The sequence below is a fragment of the Danaus plexippus genome, chromosome 14 (assembly GCF_018135715.1).
Source record: "Danaus plexippus chromosome 14, MEX_DaPlex, whole genome shotgun sequence".
In the NCBI taxonomy this organism is placed as follows: Eukaryota; Metazoa; Arthropoda; class Insecta; order Lepidoptera; family Nymphalidae; genus Danaus; species Danaus plexippus.
This window is the reverse complement of record NC_083546.1, coordinates 2764888-2786407: the sequence shown is the minus strand read 5'-3', so window position 1 is coordinate 2786407 and position 21520 is coordinate 2764888. Positions and strand designations below refer to the sequence as shown.

General features: G+C 30.7%; 6 protein-coding genes across 7 annotated transcripts; 2 read left to right on the top strand and 4 right to left on the bottom strand.

The window, feature by feature from the left end:
* Nucleotides 1-641: 641 nt before the first annotated feature.
* LOC116769716 (mucin-2-like) lies at nucleotides 642-6291 on the bottom strand. Of its 2 annotated transcripts, none has more exons than XM_032660901.2 (3): nucleotides 6151-6291; nucleotides 1313-2218; nucleotides 642-1061 (listed from the first exon to the last, which is right to left on the bottom strand). In XM_032660901.2, the coding sequence occupies exons 1-3, from the start codon at nucleotides 6182-6184 to the stop codon at nucleotides 898-900; spliced, it is 1104 nt and encodes a 367-aa protein (XP_032516792.2). In that variant the 5' UTR covers nucleotides 6185-6291; the 3' UTR covers nucleotides 642-897. The 2 variants fall into 2 exon arrangements, with proteins under 2 accessions (XP_032516792.2, XP_032516793.2); XM_032660902.2 differs by having other exon boundaries at nucleotides 642-1058.
* Nucleotides 6292-6404: 113 nt separating this feature from the next.
* On the top strand, nucleotides 6405-7996 carry LOC116769867 (coagulation factor IX-like). The gene is made up of 8 exons (XM_032661072.2): nucleotides 6405-6439; nucleotides 6510-6603; nucleotides 6734-6796; nucleotides 6877-6998; nucleotides 7063-7219; nucleotides 7292-7402; nucleotides 7480-7614; nucleotides 7757-7996. The coding sequence occupies exons 1-8, from the start codon at nucleotides 6405-6407 to the stop codon at nucleotides 7970-7972; spliced, it is 933 nt and encodes a 310-aa protein (XP_032516963.2). The 3' UTR covers nucleotides 7973-7996.
* Nucleotides 7907-9751, bottom strand: LOC133319153 (trypsin I-P1-like). The gene is made up of 6 exons (XM_061522541.1): nucleotides 9597-9751; nucleotides 9159-9304; nucleotides 8843-9005; nucleotides 8638-8754; nucleotides 8397-8522; nucleotides 7907-8221 (listed from the first exon to the last, which is right to left on the bottom strand). The coding sequence occupies exons 1-6, from the start codon at nucleotides 9741-9743 to the stop codon at nucleotides 7997-7999; spliced, it is 924 nt and encodes a 307-aa protein (XP_061378525.1). The 5' UTR covers nucleotides 9744-9751; the 3' UTR covers nucleotides 7907-7996.
* A 1839-nt stretch (nucleotides 9752-11590) lies between these two features.
* Nucleotides 11591-13334, bottom strand: LOC133319185 (trypsin-3-like). The gene is made up of 6 exons (XM_061522646.1): nucleotides 13188-13334; nucleotides 12735-12880; nucleotides 12444-12606; nucleotides 12258-12374; nucleotides 11977-12102; nucleotides 11591-11818 (listed from the first exon to the last, which is right to left on the bottom strand). Exons 1-6 carry the CDS (start codon nucleotides 13332-13334, stop codon nucleotides 11591-11593), a joined length of 927 nt encoding a protein of 308 aa, XP_061378630.1.
* Nucleotides 13335-15283: 1949 nt separating this feature from the next.
* On the bottom strand, nucleotides 15284-17482 carry LOC116769868 (transmembrane protease serine 9-like). Its single transcript, XM_061522617.1, has 6 exons — nucleotides 17319-17482; nucleotides 16969-17114; nucleotides 16644-16806; nucleotides 16432-16548; nucleotides 15678-15803; nucleotides 15284-15535 (listed from the first exon to the last, which is right to left on the bottom strand). Exons 1-6 carry the CDS (start codon nucleotides 17463-17465, stop codon nucleotides 15311-15313), a joined length of 924 nt encoding a protein of 307 aa, XP_061378601.1. The 5' UTR covers nucleotides 17466-17482; the 3' UTR covers nucleotides 15284-15310.
* Nucleotides 17483-17914: 432 nt separating this feature from the next.
* LOC116769809 (trypsin-7-like) lies at nucleotides 17915-20474 on the top strand. The gene is made up of 7 exons (XM_061522621.1): nucleotides 17915-18097; nucleotides 18166-18267; nucleotides 18576-18685; nucleotides 19043-19214; nucleotides 19592-19714; nucleotides 19859-19993; nucleotides 20244-20474. Exons 1-7 carry the CDS (start codon nucleotides 17981-17983, stop codon nucleotides 20454-20456), a joined length of 972 nt encoding a protein of 323 aa, XP_061378605.1. The 5' UTR covers nucleotides 17915-17980; the 3' UTR covers nucleotides 20457-20474.
* Nucleotides 20475-21520: the final 1046 nt, after the last annotated feature.

Below are 21520 nucleotides of genomic sequence, written 5' to 3'. Positions count from 1 at the left end.
ATCGCTGTCTGTTATTCATCCAGCCCAATATGATTTATAATCTGTAAGAAAAGCTTACATTAGATTTATCAGACTGTCATGTAAATGTAACTGACTGGTATTTTATTTCAGTGATTTTACATGAATTCTTTGTTTTATAAGAATTGAATTTGCGCTAAGTCAGAACTAGAGTATGGGATACAAAGATATGGATAAGGACTCAGTTCCTGAGGTAAGGATGTAGGGTAGGAATAAAATTATGAATAAAAATAAAGAATTTGTATTGTACTCGAAACAAACGTAGAAAATTTCTATTCATTAAACATTAAAATTATCATATGTCAAATAGTTATAATAAAAATCAATATAAAGGTGTATTGTATGTGTTTTTTGATAATTAATAAAGTTTATGCTATGAAACAAGAAGATAATAGATATAAATTTGTTCTAATTATGATTTCAGTAATTTTCAATATTCATTAATTACTAAGCTTTTATTGTATGACGTATAAATTATTAAAATTACCCCAGTAACAATAGATTGAATCATGTTTGACAAATCACTTTAACTTTACCTGTAAAATTAGACTGAACTATTGGTTTACTGTGTAAATATGACTATTCTATTCCATGCTACGTAAAAAAAAAAAAAAAAAAATATATTTTAAGTATTATAAAATCATTTAATTTACTATCCTTAAGTAACAAAAAAAGTAGCAAGTCTTATTATATGGACGGAATTGTTTTAATAACAGGAAGACTTGAAGATTTACGTAAAAATATTGTTTCTCAAACATTTTATTATTTTCATCATCGGTGTAGGACATTGTGTTATAAAACACCTGCGTCTTTATAAACACGACTAGTTATGTGATGTTATGACTAACGTAATTGTTTTACACTTAAATGTGTCTTACTTCAAGGCGTTAGGGGTGAGAATTCCATGACAGTCTCCGAACCGTTATGGAGTATTGTGTACTGAGTTTTGTTTAACTCCTCCCTGTTAAGTTTGTCTTTATCCATAGGTCTTATGCGCGTACGCAGTCTTCCACATCTTCCATCGCTTACTTTGTCGTAAACTTCTGAAAACATGATTATTTTAACCAGTGATGGTATTAAGAACAAGGATTACACATATTGATTAAAATGAGCAACAAATAATAGTATTAAAACATTAAGAAGTCTAGAAAGTTAACTACGTCGTAATACGCGGAGAGTAGGTGTGCAACTAGTTGTATCTTAACCTTATTAATGTTTACCTTAAATAGAATGTTGCGTGTTTATATTGGATATCTAACTAGCCGTGTATAGAATACTTGAGCACAATACTTACCATTATTTCTGAATGAGTTATGACAGGCCATGTGACAGAGCGATGGAAAACCTTTTAGTTTGTCGGGATTTATAGGTGTCACACCTGTGGGAGTCGCGCAAATAGGTGCTCGCTTATTACTGCATGAGTTTGTACACGTATCGTAGTTATTCCTCCTTTGATTTGGTTTTCGATGCCGTGTTGTTGACGGTTTTTGGGTACTGGTTGGGTTTATGTGAATGTTAGTTATGGTTCCTCTTGGAGATTTCATACGCACACTTATTACTGGATTCAGACTGGGAATTTTAATAGGTGGCAAAGTTGTACTCTGTACAAGAGGTTCAAAAAAGTTTGAAATACCAGCCGAATAAGTAATTGGTATTGGATTCATAAACGCCATTGGAAGATTGATTGGTGCTGCTTGTTTTGGAGACGGATTTGGAGAAACGTTTGTTTTTTGACCAGTCTCAGCTATTTGAGTCGGAGATTGAGTAGTTGCTACTACATTCTTTTCTGTAGTACTTGGCTTCTGAGTGGATTCCCGTCCTGGATTTAGTATTATGAATAACTTCGGATCAGTGTTAGATGGCCTGTTGCCTGTCTGCGAGAATATTATCGGTTGCTGCGGTTTTGACAGTTGTATAATTTCGAACGGGATATTTTGCTGGATTATTTGCCCTTCATCTTCATTTTCAACAGTCGTAGATTCGCTCGTAGACGTTGTAGTGATTATCGTTGGAGTTGTCGTTGGGTTAGTGGTAGTCGTGAAAGGAGTAGTTTGTGGGAACTGATCCTTTGGTGTGAAGCTTAGGTCTGTTGTGAATATCTCAGTTAGGGGTTTCGGCGTATAATTTGCGTCATTTACAAGATTTGCCGCATACCACTCTGGTAGCGGCTTCGAAGTCTCAGCTCGACATAATTGTAACACTGAAAAGATACAAAAAAAAATAATCTTAAATTTATATATTTCAGGCATCGTAATTCCGTCCCATTTAGAAATGAATGATTTATGTCGTTTAGTATGCTTAACTTCTATTATATTGAAAAAATAAAATAAAAATTTTGTTGCAATATATTAGTAAAACAATTAAAAATGTTAATTATGTAATTAGAAACGAAAATCACCATGAAAACATTACTCACTATTAGCCAATTCAAAATTAAGCTCAGATTAAAAGTTACTTTTTCTAAGCTAGTCATTGTAATTGTTTTAGAAGTCACGTATAACATTGTGTTCCTTAACAAAGTGATGTTGGTGAATTTGTTGATCTTCGCTTCGCAGCGGAACTGGTTTTCAAGGCTTGCTTTTTGTGATCAGTCTCCCTAAGGTCAAATCCCTCGTTGACAGTGTATTGTTGTTCATTGATGTTCACAAAATTTACGTTATAGTATTGTTTGATGAAGAACTTATCATTATAGCTAATGTGAGCAAATAAATATTTTACTGCTGTAGTAATATTTTAAATTCCTATTGATATTTTTTTTACACACAGATATTAAAATTCATTAAAATGAGTTCCATTCTTGTCGCAATAAATATGTAAATGCTGTGTTTACCTAGGAATAGCTTGCTAAGTCTCTTGAGTACTACTTATACTCGGTAAGTAAGCTAACTGTTCGCTTATAAGGATATATACAACCTACATAAATGTTCCGTAGGTAGGTTGGTTATATATCGAGATCAGTGATACTTACATAAGCGCGTATATTTTTATCAACCCACTTCAAAAAGATGAGGTTATCAATTTGGCCGTATTTTTAAAAATTTTTTTGAACTTTTAATAATTTTAGTTAAATAAGCTTAGTTAGTCAAGAAAACCCGATATCATAGATTAGAAAATCATAGTATTCTTTAAGAGTTTCTCAAATGAAATGTATTGCGCTGATTTCCGTTTAGGTCGTACCTAGGTACCTACTGTTAAAAAACTTTCCGCACTGGGAGCTAATAAAACGATAAACCAATAATTACTTATAAAACAAGTAGGGTCCTTTTAAATTAAAATTAAACGGGTATGCGCAGTATAATTTAGGGATCAAAAATTTTAAAGTAACGTTCAGTTTGGTATTAAACTTGTCTCTTTGTTGATCCGTCAAAACCTTTATTCTAAGAAACATCTGGTAGAGGCAATCTAGAATAAATATCGAAAACATAAAAATATATTTCTTCGAAGACCACATGCAAGCTTCAAGTTAATATTAATTTTGTTGATTAATATCCATTGCAATATATTATACTATTATTATTAAAGTAATTTTCTATAATCACCGTTTAGCTTATAATATTACTGATATGTGTGGCCATAAAAATATAGGTCGCTCTTGAAATTGTATTTAATTTATTATAGAAAAATAGTTTCCTCCATAATTTACAAAAATACTTATTCTTTCTAGTTCTTTCCCATTGCCTGACTGTTTTCCTATTTCATTTCTAGAAATGCTGTTAAATAATGGAATTGAGGTAGGTAACAGTATGAACGTTTTCATTTTATATTGGAGAATGGAGTTAACCATAGCTTAAGAGTCAATATGAGACTCGTAAGTTATCGGGTAAATTACAATATTAATGTATTTCGCATATTAAAGTAAAAAAAAAAGGAACTAACATCATTTTTAACTAATAGCGATTATTGAATTCAATTAAGAGATCCGTGATAATATATTTGAAATGTTTTCTTTGTAATAATTGTTAGGTTAGGTCTCGATATACAAGTTTTGAGGCCTACATCCATTTTCACATTGTGATAACCTGATTCAATAACGCTAAATAATTATTGCAAGTTCCCAATCAGTGCGGAAATAACGATACCAGAGCGTCTTTCAAACGTTCGTTTACAACACGATATGTATTTCATTATATATTTAATATCTACTTATTGATTTGGTTAAATACGATACTTAGAGTAAAGCATTTTTTCCCATATAATATTCGTCACAGAAGAAGAAATAATAAAAGTATGTTATTTTTATATCTCAAAATGTTTAACACCTCGCATGTGTCTGTAAGTATTTTTTTATTCCACTCGTTCCAATAATGAAATTGACTAGTTAAATAATGTTCACAAATTATTTACACAAAACTTTAGTACTTTAACTTTTACTTTAAAAAAAATCCAATTAAAGCTAAGAATTCATCTTTTAGACGTTACACAAAAACTTTACCAAAATACTCTTACATATATCTTTATAATAAACTCGTTATACGTAATATGATAAAATGCAAGAGAGTCCCGGAAAACAATATTTATTTAAATAAATAAAATATATAATTCAACTTTCAAGGTATTTATAAGTATATATCTATACATTTACAGTATCAACAACCAGTCATAACTCAGTACCATATAACTTATAAAATGAATTATACATTTAGAGTGTTTCTTATTTAGCACAAACGTTATCTTGTCTAATCAAGATATGAATTCGTGAATTACACCAAAAATAATATTTAATTATATGAATAGCGATAAATTTTATTCAGTGTTATATTTTACACAACTTTCAGTACAAAAAAAACGGTTTTATTTGGTTAGGAAATCGTTATTACGATAAACCGGCTCTTGCTGGTGTTCATTGTTGGTAATTATCGAAACCAAGGGAAAGAGGATATGATAACAGAAAAATACAGTTTTCTATTATGAACATTAAAAACAAGAACTATAACAAGCTGGAGTAGTATATTATGGCAATTATTAAATAATAATATATCTTAGATCATGGAATTTTCTTTTGATATGACTTACTTTGTAAATATTTTAAATGTTAGCTGTTTCTAGAAAGTCAAGTTTTTTGTGTCGCCTTTTTTTTTCACACATTACAATGTGAAAAATATATGAAAAACTACGTAATGTTTATGCATTGTTTATGCATTATTACGTTAATTTATTAAAATATGTATGTGGTTGTGGGCGTGGGTGTGTTGAATAAAAAATGTATCAAGAAGTCTAACAAACACAAGATATTACTAGTTTGCTGTATAACGAGATTTCGTGTACTTGCAACAAGGCTTATTAAATGTTGCTTTGTATTTAATAAAATAATTTTCTTCTTTCAAATAAAAATCTTTATGGACCTAGGTAATAGGCGGCGCTTATAAACAGCGCTTTTTCTAAAATTTCTTTGCCTAATACTATTTAAAGAAAAAGATACTGTATGGCATACATGATAAGTTTATCAAGGTTCCCTATCGATGAAGTTTTCCAAGCAGACTCCTGGACACACACAATCGGAAAGGGTGTTTACTTACTCGTTTCAGAGATTAACTTACATAGACAGACACAGAGATATAAAGTGCTATGTAGCTGGAAATAATGAAATATCACAGACAAACAAATATATTACTTGGTTGAGAGCATTTACTGCAAAAGACAACAATTACGAAACGAAATAAAAATACAATTAATTAAATTATTAGTTAAAAAGAATTGAAGCAGTTGTGTTTTAACTTTATTTTAGGGTATACTTATGGTCAAAATATCATGCCTAGCAAAAATTTACTCTATGTTTTCCTAAGCTGAACAAAAGAAATTTCTATAGTACTATCTGGTACACTAACAGTTATCTTATACTTACTTCCAAAGTAAATTTATAACGATACATACCTCTCGTATGCATACAATATTTACGTCAAACTATAAGACTCCAAAGGAGATGTGGAGCAAGTTATAGTTTTTGTTTACTTATAACAATAAAATACAACGGGTGAAAGTTACACAATCGTTCATAGACACTGTTAAGTACAAATGGCACATAAAACGGTTCAATGAATAATGTTGCAACGGTATACTAACAATTTAAACAAAATATTACTAACTCTATGACAAACATAATAAGGCACATTGTTAATTATAATAAAAACTCACGTGTTATAACGATGAGCGCGAACGCGTCCTCCATACCGGCCGGTCACAGGCAGTCTGTGGTACTGAGTAAAAACCAGTACAGTAATACAAGTAGCAGTCTCAAACGACACATTCAACTTTAGCTGCACGATTTATCAATGAATAGAAACTGGATATAAGACTAACTTTGATCATAAATTCTTCATATTTAGAGTGGCCAATCTTTTTTTTTTAATAAACGGAAACAGATAAAACATGTCATGTATTGTAGAGTGATGTTAAGAAACAATCTGACATCACACTGTCAAATGTATTGAATTTTATGTGAACAAAGAATTGGAAATTTGTATAATTCTGCAGAAATATTTATTCCCTTAAAGTAAAACGTTTTTAAAAACGATTATTTACTTAATAGTAACCTTTTGTTTTTTATATATAGCTGAAGGTTTGGTCGTACCAAATAATTCCTTAGAGGTATTATAATTTTAACATATATATATTCTTCATATAAGAAATTATTGCGTTTAGTATTATCACATTTGTTTGATGTAATTTACATTAAAGGGAGCCATGAGCCGTTTAAATTCCATGCTATTTGTTCCAGTATGTAAGACGACAATCGGGACATGGATCCAGGGAAGTGGATTTGGGCGAAATCAAACATCATGTTACAATTTTTTTTATTTATTTACACAAATATTATTGCAGATTTTCAAATTTATTTAAATCTTTTTTTTTGTTCCTTAGGTATTTATTTGTTATCTTCACAATAAATGGAAGTTAATATATAAAGCCTTCTGCTCAGGAAGTATTATTACTGAAAGAAGGGTGCTTACATCTACACACTGTTTTCTTACAAACAGAAAAAGGTAGGAACGATATTTCAATGAAATATTAATGGACAATTTTTGATCTCCATCATTTATGTCACAGAAGAAAACGTAACTTCAATAAATTAAGAATAGCGGCTGGTCTGTTGACTACTTTCGCGAAGCAACCGATATCAGATGGAAATCAGCAATGGAGATCTATCGGACATCTTTATACCCAGCGGTTTTATAGATTCCCTGCGTATAACTTGGCTGTAGTTGTAAGTTGTAGAACTAATTTTAATACCATAATAATGTATTTGGGCAATTTATATATTTTTTTTTGCTTTCAGGAAGTAGATACGCCTTGGGTAATGAATGATATTGTCAATAAAATTCCGTACACTAAATGGAACCAAAATTTTGATGGGCTTTGTACAGGGATAGCCTTGAAATCTACAACGGTAGATGATTTCTAGAAACGTAACATTTGTTTATAGGAAATTTCTGTTATAATAATCTTTTGTTTCATTTACTTAAGAGTTGGTCGCAATCAAAGACACTACATAAGGTCTCCTTAACAATTATCGAAAAAATTAGTTGCGAGCACAGATTATTAAGAAATTGTGATCTGTATTATTGCACCAAGTACGATGTTATGAAGTTGACTTCAACAGTAAGTTATATTATTCTTAATTTTTCATTATAATCAACAACCTTATTTGTATATTGTTTATACTATGAGGATATTGATTTGATCTCACCTACAACTGGGTATTTGTTTAGTGTCAATAAACCGATTATTAAATAATTTATAGGCAGCTGAAGGCGGTGGACTGGTTTGTCATGGAACGGAAGACCCATTAGAAGACCCACATTTGGGAGTTTTAGTTGGTGTAACATCACTCATTAACATAGGACTGCCTTCTTTACATAACAGGATTGGCCTGTACTATCAGTGGGTCACGGATAATCAGACACACGCCAAATTGAGCTCCTATGTTGTCTTAACTTATATTCTAGTATTTTTTTGAAACTGATATAAAAAAAAAACGAAATCAAAACAGCAATATTATTGTTTGTATTATTATAACAATGCTAATTCTAGAGTGTAATCTATTTGATTTGCTAAGTTGTATATATTTGTAATAAGATGAGACTCGGGTAAAGAATGAGCCTGATCCGTATCGATGTCCACTCACTATACCGACAAGAATTCCTTTCCCAGGCTGTTCATTCGGATCACCAGTGTTTGCACACACCAACGGTCCACCAGAATCACCCTATAAATGTATAGGTACATATTTAAAACTGGTATCCAATGTTAAAGTTCCATCAGTAAAAAACATGCAATTCACAAAATTATCCAACTGATTATTTTAAGAGAAATTGTCTCTTTGGATGGTATATAAATAAATTGAAGTAGAAGAATATTTTATTTGGAAAAACAGCCATTACCTTTCCAACATCCGTCACTTGACTAGAGGTGCAAACGAATCGTCTCATATTCTGTCGGTGCCTTCTGTTACACACTTTCATTGGCATAAGTTTTAAATTCGCCAATAGAAGTTTATCCGATGAAGCCTATTTATTAATAAATTTATAATTGAAACTAAAGTCGGTGGTTTCTTATCTTATTAATATATATAATTTTGCAGGTTTTATAGTTTGCGTGTTTTAAATAGCACTTGTTACCGACCTTATGAGAAATGCGTCCAAATCCGGACACCAGACACTCTCCGTGGTAGTCGACTAATTTCCTTGCAATAGGTACATAGTTGACATAACTGTTATAAATAAACGGAGAACGTAGGAACTGTAAAACATTTAAGAAAGCAATAAAAAATATTCTTAATTTTCTAGTCACATATTTTAAAAAGATCTTACAAAAGTTTTTTTATTACCACTACAGCAATATCATCTTTGGGGAATTTATAGGTTTTTGGGTAAACAACTCTTTTTAATTTTCTCCATTGTCCTTGATTATTCGAGTCCGCACGGGGGCGAAAATCTGTATTTCTTAAATTACCTGCTACGGCGTACTTGTCCATTAATGATCTTAAGGATCTGAAAAATTTATGTTTGCGTAAATAAATTTATTCATGCGAGTCGTGTCATTTATGTGAGCAAGTGGAGTTAACTATTCATCAGTCTGATTTCTGTAAGTGCAAGTGCGAGAATCAGTTTGGTTTAAGTTATTTCATTAATAACAATAATTACCCCGTGCCATATAATAGTCTCTGACAAATATTGCCCTTCTCCACAAAACAATGAGCTGCAGAAAGCAACTTCGTTGGTGTCATAATGACACCTCCACAAAAGGTTTTACAAAGTCTGGGCCGTTGAACTACTGATTTGAAAGCAACCTGAAATTTATGATAATTTTAAAGTATATATTAAATTTAATAGAATTAGCTCTGAATTCGATAGCAAAGGGTATAAAATTCATTTTGAAGAAATATAGAGTTTTATTGTAATTATTATAGAGTCAAGATCCACGTTGAACATATATAAAACTGTGTGTGTGTGAAAACTAGATGCAAGTGTCACAGAATCAGAAGTTAAATCCGAAAATTATGTTTTATTTAAATGGAGGTTACTCGTGAATGAATTAGGGTCCCAAATAAATTTCATCCTATAAAACTAGTACTAAATTACCTGATAGGGTACATCGCCTAGTTTTGCCGGATAACCATTCACGACACGCGGAACGTACTCCACGTCATCATCAGACACGTTAGGTGGAAACGATAAAGTTGAGGAAATATAAATTATAAAAAGCAATAAACGAATTATTGTAAACATTTATTTTATACAATTGACAGTTTAGTGTAAATTAAATCAAAGATAATAAAAGAGCAATAATAAATGATACTGTTTTGTAAAAAATTATAACTTAAACATATACAACATTTTAATGTAATTAGCCCAACAACATGATAATAAGTTTATCCAAATAATTTGTCGGGAAAAAAGCTTTGCGAAGAAATTTCATATAAAACCTTTATACAAAAAAATATAAGTTACAATGACAGAATCAGAGGACGCATTAGAAGATACTAATAAATGTCAAAATACCTCCGGAAGAGCTTGGAAATGAATCAGGAAATTTTGTTTAATTAAAGAGTTAAATAAGTTAAAAAGTTAATAAACATCTCTTAGTGCTGATTTCTTATATTAAAAATGGAGAAACCGTTGCAAAATTTATATTTAAATTTTAACGAAAGTGTTACATGCATAGTATACAATTTTTGACAAATTTTTGTGTTAAATTCTACCTAACATAATTTTAGATAACTTTAAAGAGTAGAAATTTGTTTTGTGTTTAATCGTCTGCGTCTAGTTATAGTAAAAATATAAAAAGACTTTAATGATACATATTTATAACAAAATCTCTCATAGTTTAATGAGTTTAAATCTAAAATTGCAGGTTTCTAAAGGCGAATATATTAAGTGGTAATATGATATCAGTGATCGTGGTGGTTCTCTTGTGTCTTTAAGATATTATGTCAAAACTGCATGTTATAACTTCTGTATTGTTGGTAGGTATCATTTTGTAGAGTAGTGCTTTACTTTATTTTTATTATTAATAATGGTAGAAAAATGTTTTTTCAGATTTCCTTAAACAAAGAATAATCACGAATGAGAAATGATAACAAGAAAGGACAGTGGACCGAGTCACTACAAACAAAGGAGTGTTACTCCGAAGTTATGAATACTGTACTACTAAAATAAGTATGGTGTTATATTAACTATATTCTATTTTTTTTAAATTAACATATTGAGACCAATATGCTAATCGACTTAGATAAAAGATATCCAAGCTTTTTTCTATAAATAGACCACTTTCAAAAATTTGTTGGTTCCGTTGGACTCGATTCAGCTGTATAGGTATGTACCATTTTCTCAAACTCGACCAAAAGATTCGTTCATCCCGCCTGATGGCAAGGGGTCACTGTAGATTATGGACGTCTACAACTTTGATTACTTGTGATTAGGTAATTACAGACAGTCCTCCACTTACGACGTCTCGATTTACCTCGTTTCAAGGTACGTCGAACAATGCTTTGACACTATTCCTCATGCATACGTCATTTGTTTCGATTTCCGGCCTAGGAGAATTCATTAGTACCGAGATCAACGACCTTTTTTAATCATTATATATTATTAAAATTAATTACACACCAATACTAAAGTAACTAGCGATTTTATAGTATATATTACATAATTATGTTAAAAACTTAGTTTTGATAATAAAGTATGTATTTATATACATACATACTTCTACGACGGGAAGGATATTATCCTTTTTTGTAAATGCATTTTTTTTTCAATTTTCAGTTCGCGTGGGTCCTGAACCTCGACTTTTATACGTAAACATATAAAAAAAACATGTTTCGACTTACGTCGCGTATTTCGACAACCGTACATGCCGTAAGTACGAGAACTGCCTCTGTACGTAATTGAGTAAAATTGCTAGATTTTCACGGAATGGGAGATTCATAAGATGATTCAAAGTAATCTCAGTATTAGACACAATCAGACTTGATTATAACTGAGTACGAATTAATAAAAAAATTTACTAGATTAAGTTCCTATATTGTTTTAGCGTATATTTGAGTTCCTTTTTTTAACGGTATTAAAAAACGAGATCAAAATAGGAACATTTTTGTTTGTATTAATATAACAATGCTAATTCTGGAGTTCAATCTGTTCGATTTGTTGGTTTCCATAATATATTTGTAATAAGATGAGACTCGGGTAAAGAATGTGCCAGCTCCGTACCGATGTCCACTCACTATACCGATAAGAACTCCTTTCCCTAACTCTTCGTTTGGATCACCAGTGTTTGTACACACCAAGGGTCCACCAGAATCACCCTAAAGAAAGTTGAAACTATTATCCGTTGCAGAACTTCAAACGATAAAAAATGGATTAGAGCAAGTCTTTCAGCTAAGTAATAAATTGATAAATTATTATTTCTTTAAATGAGATTTAATTTCAATAATGTGATCCTTTGAGAAATAACGTCCATTACCTTATCAACATCCGACACTATACTGGACGTGCAAACGAATTTTCTCATATTTTGTCGATGCCTTCTGTCACACTCTTTCATAGGTATTAGTTCTAGTTCCGCCAAAAGGAGTTTATCCGATGATTTCTACAACAATACAATCATCGGAAATCGTCATTGAGACATAGGTAGTGAATTCGTCTCTTAATTTTTAAGGTGCCTGGTGAATCTTTTTACAATGTAAGAATTTTTAATTAATATAATTTATAGAATCAAATATGGATATATTCATTTTTACAGACCTTTTGGGATATTCGTCCAAATCCGGACGCCAGGCATTTACCTTCGTAGTCAACTAGTGTACTTGCAATAGGTATATTGTTGACGAAGTTATTGAAATTAAATGGAGAACGTATGAACTATAAACAATATATAGATATAAAAATAACTGTGAGTTCTATAGACATCTTAAAAATATATTTTATTACCACAATAGCAATATCATCTCTGGGGAATTTATAAGTCGATGGATAGCTAGCTCCTCTCAATCTTCTCCACTGTCCATTGGAGTTCGAGTCTATAAAGGGGCGAAAATCTACATTTTTCAAATGACCTGCTACAGCATATTTATTCCTCATAGATATTAATATTCTGGAAAATATTTATCTTAATAGATAAATCTACTTATTTAATATAAAGAGTTTGAAATTGAGTTAACAGATAGGTAACAGGCCTTGAATAGTTAACAGATTTGATGTTTTGATAAGTAAAAAATTTACCCCCCCTTATATATTAATCTCTGACAAAAATTGCCCTTGGTTACAAAACAGTGAGCTGCGGAGAGCAATTTTGTTGGTGTCATGATGACGCCTCCACAAAAAGTATTGTAAAGTCTGGGTCGTCTTATCAGTGATTTGAAGGCAACCTAAAAGTTACGTCAGATTCAAAGATTGTAGTAAATGTTATTACATGTATTTAAGAAGATATTTGATAACATTCGGAAATTTAAATAAATCTATATTAGTACACATTCGATTTTAAATAATCGAAATATAGATTTATACTTATGTATGTATATACGTATATGTATGTATGTAAGCTTATGTTTCAACTATTTTGCAATATCAAGATAAGTGTTACTGAGTCTACGCTAGTTTATTCCAAAAAGATTGTTTCTTTTTAAAAACATAGTACTCATGGACATATGAAATGTGAAAAAAATACTGAAATACCTGATAGGGTGCATCACCTAGTTTTGCAGGATAACCGTTGATGACACGAGGAACGTAATCGTCGTCATAATCGGAGGTATTCGTTTGAAACGATAAAGCTAAGGATATGTTTATGAAAAAATAGAATATATGATTTTTTGCGAACATTGTAAGAACTGACAGCTGCTTTAAACTTAAACTAAAGATGGCATAGCGTAATAGTGTGAAAAATGTTATTTAAAAAGAGAACACAGAAATTTTCATAATTTTTGTGGAATTTGTCAAAAATCAGCCAAGGTAAGTAATGTCACCTTGACTATATTGATACAATAAATAAGTTGAGTAGTATAATTTAGCAGTGTTTTATAATATGTTTGCTGTTGTTTTGGGTTTGTGATATAATAAATAAATTTTTCATATGATTTATGATCTATATGTGTAATATATCAACAGTTACAGTGACAGAATCAGTAGATATAAAATATTTGACCAACTGTCAACATCCCGTGGCTATAGTCTTGTCTGACACTAATAAATTAATTTCCCATAAATCTGAGTTTTGAAATATGAAAAATTGCTAAAACTCCGTTCCTTTTGTAGAAGATAAAAAAAACACTATATGTAAGTTACAAAGTTTAAGTAAAAAAATACAAAGAATATGTTACGAAATATCTACAAGATCGTAGTCATATTTAGTAAGAAGAAAAATCAGACCTAAGAATGGGTAAACTTGGTCAGTATTCTGAGGTGGTTATCTTATAACTATAATATATGGGATAATTGCTTTATTGTAAGATTGGTAAGGCTATGTGTTTAAACAATGTATTATTTTATTTGCTATGAATAGATTATCTATAAAGTTCTTGCCGTTATTAGATATATGGTACTAAAAAAGCTTTTAAAACTGGATTTATTGAAAACAAATGAGTTTTACATATACTCACAAAAATAAAGATATCTTAACTTTTCTGTTTGTGTCTGTGTGTCTGTGTTAAATGTTTCACATTTTCCAAAACAGCAAAAAGGGCTTTAAAATTTCAAACAAGATAAGTTTCTGGCTAAAGTGCTAAAGTCGATAGAATGGTGCGGAAGTTGTTTTTTTGTTTTAAAACTTGAGATTTCAATATTGAAGGTCATGAAAGCCCAGTTAGACAATGCATAAGAGAGTCTTCTATTATATTATAAGCTTTTTATGAGATACGACCACAAATTCAGGAAAGTTTTTTTCCAATAAGATAGAGACGGCAACCGAACAAATACGTCCAAAATTAGCGAATCGAAAAGGCATTTATTTTTTCTGCCATATATTATATAGCTCCATCCATACTCTTAAGACCTTAAGCTCCCTAATTTTCAACTACTCTTATCAGTGCAAAAATTCTCTTAACAGAAAAATTAAAACTCTGATCGAGAAAAAAAAAATATCTAACTTTATTACCGAAAATTTGAGAAGTCATATAAGGACAGAATATTAAGGTAACAAGAGAGATACAAAAAGGATGAGTAACAGAATGTGGCATAGGTATTTTTATAAATATCTTCAAATATGAATTGTTGTTTTGCAATTTCATTAAAAATCTGTACTTACTTTCCGGAAAATCCACTAGTTATCCTAAATAATATTTGTTTCTTTAATATGCTATATTCAATATTTGTGTCCTCTTTATTTAAGAAATGTTTTATCATAAGTGATAAAAAGAAGTATCGAGTTTATAACACTCAGAAGTCACGAGCTGTTTCAGAACATCATACACTAATTAAAAGTCTATTAATTATTTTAATACGATATGAAACTTGTTCTATTCGACGAAAATACAATTTTAAGTCCTATACACTGGTTGATGTAAATACTTTACTGATTAAGATTTTATTTGGTTTATTCATAACTAGGTTCAAATTGAAAGAAGTTGACGGAATTGTCGTGAAATTTAAGATCCATAAAAATATATAAATTCGGGAGTTTTAGTCGGCGTAGAGTCACTCAGTGACATGGGATGTTCTTCTTTACCTAACACATTCCGCCTCTGCTACTCAATGGTTCATAGATAGTCAGAAATAGGCCTAATTAAGCTTCTGCAGTGTCTTAGATTTTTAGTATTACTTTCTGTAGTATTTTTAAAACACTGGAATTAATAAAAATGAAATCAAAATAGCAAAATCGTTGTTTCTATTATTATAACAACGCTGTATTTGAAGTGTAATTTATTCGATTTGTTCCTTTTAACGTATTTGTAGTAAGATGAGACTCGGGTAAAGAATGAGCCTGCTCCGTACCGATGTCCACTCACTACACCGATAAGAACTCCTTTCCCAGGCTCTTCATTTGGGTCACCAGTGTTTGAACACACCAACGGTCCACCAGAATCACCCTGGAGAAATAATATTTTTTTGAATAATTTTTGCAGTAAGTTTCAAGTAGTTGATTATTTGAAAAACTTTAATTTCTTTAAATGAAACATAAATTCATCGAAAGATTAAGATATTCCGTTGGGGGAGTAAATACTTTCCTACCTTTCCAACATCTGTGAATAAACTGGACGTGCAAACGAATCTTCGCATATTCCGCCGGTGTTTTCTGTTACACGCTCGCATTGGGATTAGATCTAATTGGGCTAAAAGAAGTTTATCCGACGAGTCCTACAAGTTATTTATAGAAATCTTTATCAAATATTAATTTATAAGTAATGGTCAAGCAAACATACAAAATCTTTGACATAGCCAAGTCTATACATATATATGTATAATCTATATACCGAAGGCATCTGCGAAAAGTAAATACCACTAGAAATAATATAAAAAATCCGCATCAATCCTGCAAGTGGTCCACAATTATTCAAGGTTAATGATTTCTGATTTATATTTAAAAATAAAAATGTAAACCATTAAATTGATTAACTACAAAAATTATTAAATTTTATAAAATCGCTATTTGTCAGCAATGTTTTTGTTAAGAGAAAAAGTCTTAGCGTCACGACTATAGATCATTTTATAATCTGCAAAAACATATGTCTATACTAAATTCTATAGTATACTTTACGTGAAAATAAAAAAAAAATATGACTTTTACTTCTTTCCGTGTATCCAAGGTTTTAGATTTTAATATTTGGGATATTATCTAATCTAATAGCACCACTAGAACAAATGCGCCAGTCTTGTTAATTTTTCATTAAATTTATCAGTTACAAACTAAAGCCTTTAACGAGGTTGGAATAAACAGATGATCGTTTGTTTTGTCTCAGAAAATGAAATATTATTTGTTACAGACCTTCTGGGATATTCGCCCATATCCGGACACCAGGCACTTTCCCTGGTAGTCAACTGATTTACTTGCAATAGGTACATAGTTTACAAAGCTGTTGTAGATAAATGGAGAACGTAGGAACTATGAACAAAACAGAATATATTCGAAAAATTCTTAGCATATAATTGTTGGTTTTTAAGATCTTTTAATGAAAATTAAGTGTAGAAATCTTTTACCACAATAGCAATATCATCTCTAGGGAATGTATAGGTCCATGGATAAACTATTTTTCTTAATTTTCTCCATTGGCCAGTTGTATCAGATTCTACAAGTGGGTAGAAATCTACATTTCTTAAATTACCTGCTACAGCAAACTTGCCCGACAGAGACCTTAAGCTTCTGAAAAGTTTATATATCTTGGTAAATGAAATTATTTTGCAAATACAAAGAGTTTGAAGATACATAAAAGTACATCAGGTCTGTAACTTCTGCATCATGTAAAGTCCACGGGAGTCCACATGACTTTAGATAAATTGATTATTGATAAATCAGAAAATTTACCCGCTGCTACACAATATTTTCTGACAAAAATTTGCATTGTTTACAAAACAGTGAGCTGCAGAAAGTAATGTCTTCGGTGTCATGATGACGCCCCCACAAAAAGTTTTGCAAAGTCTGGGTCGTTGAATGAGTGCTTTGAAGGCAACCTAAAAGTTGCCACACATTTATACATTATTCACAAATAAAGTTATTGTAAGAAATTTGACAATGAGCATAATAAATTAAATTGGAGGACATTTGGTGAATTTTTATAATTTTCTAGTTGAAATCCAAGATGAATCAACTCATTCCTGTATTTCTGAATAATAAGGGAGGGCTATAAGTGAATACAGCAACAAATACAGATATACCTGATAGGGTACATCGCCTAGTTTTGCGGGATAACCATTCACGACACGCGGAACATACTCTACGTCATCATCAGAGACATTAGGTGAAAACGCAAAAGCTGAAGATATGTAAATAAAAAAATATAAAAAATGATTTATTGTAAACATTGATTGTATTACGAAATAAAAATAGAAAATGACAACTAGTGTCCATCAAACTGCTCTTTTTTTATTTAGTAAAGAGGATAAAAGGACGGAAGATATTTCATATTTTATTAAAATATATAATTGAAATTTAAATAGCACCGTTGGCAAATATATCGACAATGTTTGTAGGAAAATTTGGGGTTTTCTTTTAATTACTTTCCATTATCCTAATTTTTTTATACAGCACAATTTAATTGCATCAGAGTTTAGTAACTTGTCCTTTTAAAAATAATATGGGACATTTTATTCTTTGAAGATTAATTTAGAAAATATTCTTTAATTGGTTATCTGTTACTAAGAGATTATTCAAATACATTAAAAGGTCGCAAGCTTTTAGAGTAGGTGAATGTCATGTTAAACTCTTACACACAAATATTTCAGTTACAGTGACAGAATCTAAAGATATTTTCTTGAGTCAGTGTCAAAAAACTTTGGAGGACAAAATTTAAGACCGTGACAGATTAAAAGTTTTATTAATGAAATGTTTAAAATATTTGTTTACCTTAATAATGTGTCTTGAAGTCGTAACAAAAAAAACTATCAGCCAATTTGTACCTTTTCTTGAAGAAGATGAAAACACTTTCAATTTCAGCGTAAGTTTGCTTCAGTTGATTAAGAGAATAGTCCCAAAAGAGTATGTTATAATTTTTTCCAATTTTAGTTAATTTTAGAGGAAAATAGTCGAGTTGAAGCTTACATGGACAAATGCCCTCTTAAAGTTTTAGGAGGCCAAGAAATAAATATAACACAAGCTCCTTACCAAGTAAGTTTTATGATTTTATAAGCGTATATGTCAAAGTCTGAGTGGGCAGACTGTGATGCTTTTTACTACTGTTTAGTTTTGTTTCTATATTTTAATGTAGATAATTATTAGTTATTGTGCAACGTTGTTTTTGATTTATTTGTTCGCTTAGATTTTCTGTCATCACTTAAAACTGTTTATACATTTAAAAAGTTAACAGATATAAAACTATAACTTGGCGAACTATATACTAGAGGTATAGGATGGATGGAAGACAAAAATAACAGTTTAAATTTGTTAACTCGTTCTACTGCTCGTTTAAATTTCAGGTTGCAATACGAAAACATATTTTATATGGCTTTATTTGGTCAGCGTTCTGTGGTGGTTCTCTTATAACAATGACATATGTGGTTACTGCAGCACACTGCTTTATTGATAGGTTAGTGTGTCGTATTGTATAAAACACTGCACACGTTGTTTTTGAAAAATTATGTGTACAACAAAGTGTCCACACCCTTTGGACGAGCTTGTATCTTGGATTGAATATAAAAATTATTGACGATTCGATATGTACGAAGACTTATGTATAGAAAGCGTTGAAAATATAGGCATCAGTAGACAAAGAAATCTAGTACTAAATAAATAGTACAGCAAGTCTTTGAAATATACCATCGGCTTGGAATATTCGAAAAACTCAGTAGACAGTAAACAGATATATATGTACTCAAAACTAAATTATGCAATTCATTGTGGGAAATCTTTAATACGATATTTAATTAAGAACGACATTTTACAGTCAAGGACACTTTAAAAAACTTTCAATACGAAAAGTAGTTGCCGGTACTATGAAGACGACGGCCACGATGTTTCAATCAACAAAAGGCGAACAGTGGCGCAATATAAAAAATGTTTACAAGCACAAGTTTTATGATCAAAAATTATTCGAACACGATTTTGCTATTGTAGAGGTAATACGGAGATGTGTCTATGATTGTCGCTTGATGAAAAAAAAGCAGAATAACTAGGCCTAAAATGTTGTATTCACACATAGTTGTAGTGGCTGTTTTGTCAGACTTTTCATTTATTATATTTATTCTTATATGAAGGAGATCATATTAGAAACTACAGTGTATATATATATTTTTTTTAACCAGAAAAATAAATAGATATGAACAGATATATTTTTCGTAAAAGGCAAGAGCGAATCAGCATTCAACTACAATAAAAATTAATTTATATTTTATAACGTAGTCTTAGAACTTAATTTTTTTGTTTCGAAAACAATTATGAATATTGTTTTTCTTGGTTATCTATTCATATTTACGATGTGTTTTTTTTTGTCCAGGTTGCTAGTCCTTTTGTGATAACAGACACGGTGAAGCCGATCCGACTGTATAATTTGAAAAGAGATAAAAAGATTGAGAAAGGTTTACAATGCTCTGTGTCCGGATTTGGTCTCAAGGAAAATGTAATTTTATACTTCAATTGTATAAACAAGTCCTTATTTTGCGATAAACGTACTCTTAACCAAGACTTTTATTAGTGTAAACAAAGAATTCCGTAGTATTTTCTATCAAAATTTTAAAAAATGTAAAGTTTTCTTTGATTACAGTCAAAAGCCTCTCTCAGACTGAATGCGGTGTGCGTACCAATAGTCACTATGGATGCGTGTAAAATGTTTTATTATGAAGAATATTTGCACCCATCTAGTCTATGTGCTGGTGCGTCTGGGAAAGATAGTTGTCAGGTTTGACTTATCTTGGTTCGATGAGAACCGTTTTTTTACGACATTGTTACACCATTATCATAGCGTATAGTTTTTATAGAATTCGTGATATATACAAAGCCTCATTACCACTTAGATCACGATGTGTTCTTATACATTAATTTCTCTTTAAATGAAAGTATAAATGACTTTCGTCTTGATATAATTTTAATTTACTTTGTTTACATACGTACCATATAAGAATGTTATTACATTGCATGTGAAACCACAGGGTGATTCAGGTGGACCATTGGTGTGTTATGGTGTTCTAGTGGGTGTAGTAGCATGGGGTGGAGTGTGTGGTGTACAACCAGGAGTTTACACTAAAATATCGGCATACACCGGCGGTAAAGACGTGCCTTTTACGAAAAACAACGTAATGAGAACTAAAAGCTGCATCGGAATTTTGATGATTTTTTTGTGTATTAATATTTACATTAAATAATATAATGATATGATGTTAATAAAAGTATAAGTATTTTTTTTTATTATATGTGTTTACGGACAATCAGGGAAATTTTAATAAAATTATTATTAAATAAAAAATTGTTGAGAGTGCCATCTAGTAGTTAGACGGTCTACTACAAACTAACACAGAAGACTTTAGGCAATGGCCCATAGTTACTTGATAGGTATCGATAGATGTCTCTGTAAACAAGTGTGAAAGGAAAAACTTCTTAAAATTCAGTTACAAATATTAGCACGCTAGTTAAGTTTTATAATAAACATATTATTCAACAAAAAAATCCCCTATAATTTCAGGATTTAAGGGACACTTTTTTGGATTAAAGATAAATGAACAGGTGCAAGTGCGCAGATGTACGGTTACCGTATTTCTTTTAGGTCCATTGAAAATGTAAAAAAAAAAAAAATAATTAAAATAACAGAAAAACTTAAACAAGATATCGAGATTTCTATTACTTTTACTTTTTTAGCATCGGATAGTGTTTGTGTTCAGATCAGTCTAATTATTGTAGGTAAGTATATATTTTACATTGATAAAGGAGTAGGTTCTTCAAAAGCCATCCCCATAGAGTTTTTATTATAACTTTGAAATGACTTCACCGACAAATTATTGTTTTCTGGATAAAATGCATGGGTAAGATATTTTTTTTATAAAATAATATTTATCATAAATGTTTGTTTCCGTCTTAAAGGTTTAATATCTTAAAAAGGAGGTAAGTGTTTCTAAAACATTGAAGACATTCACATCAGATCACATACGAGAGACACTCACATCTCGTCTGTCCGTGATCACGGTTGCTGCAAAGTAACCTAAACGTCGGGAGTATGTAGTATTTAAAATAATAAAATACGGATAGTAATCCGAAAAATATTAGTTTCATTTAAATGAATACTTTCGAAAGTCTTACATCTCATTATCATTATCCTACATTACATAGAGACAAGGAGCTGAATCAGATAATAACTATAACTTAAAGGCATCGGTTTAAAGTCTAAGTAATTTCCTTCGTTAAGTAGATGTTAGTGTAAAGGTGATCTCAGACG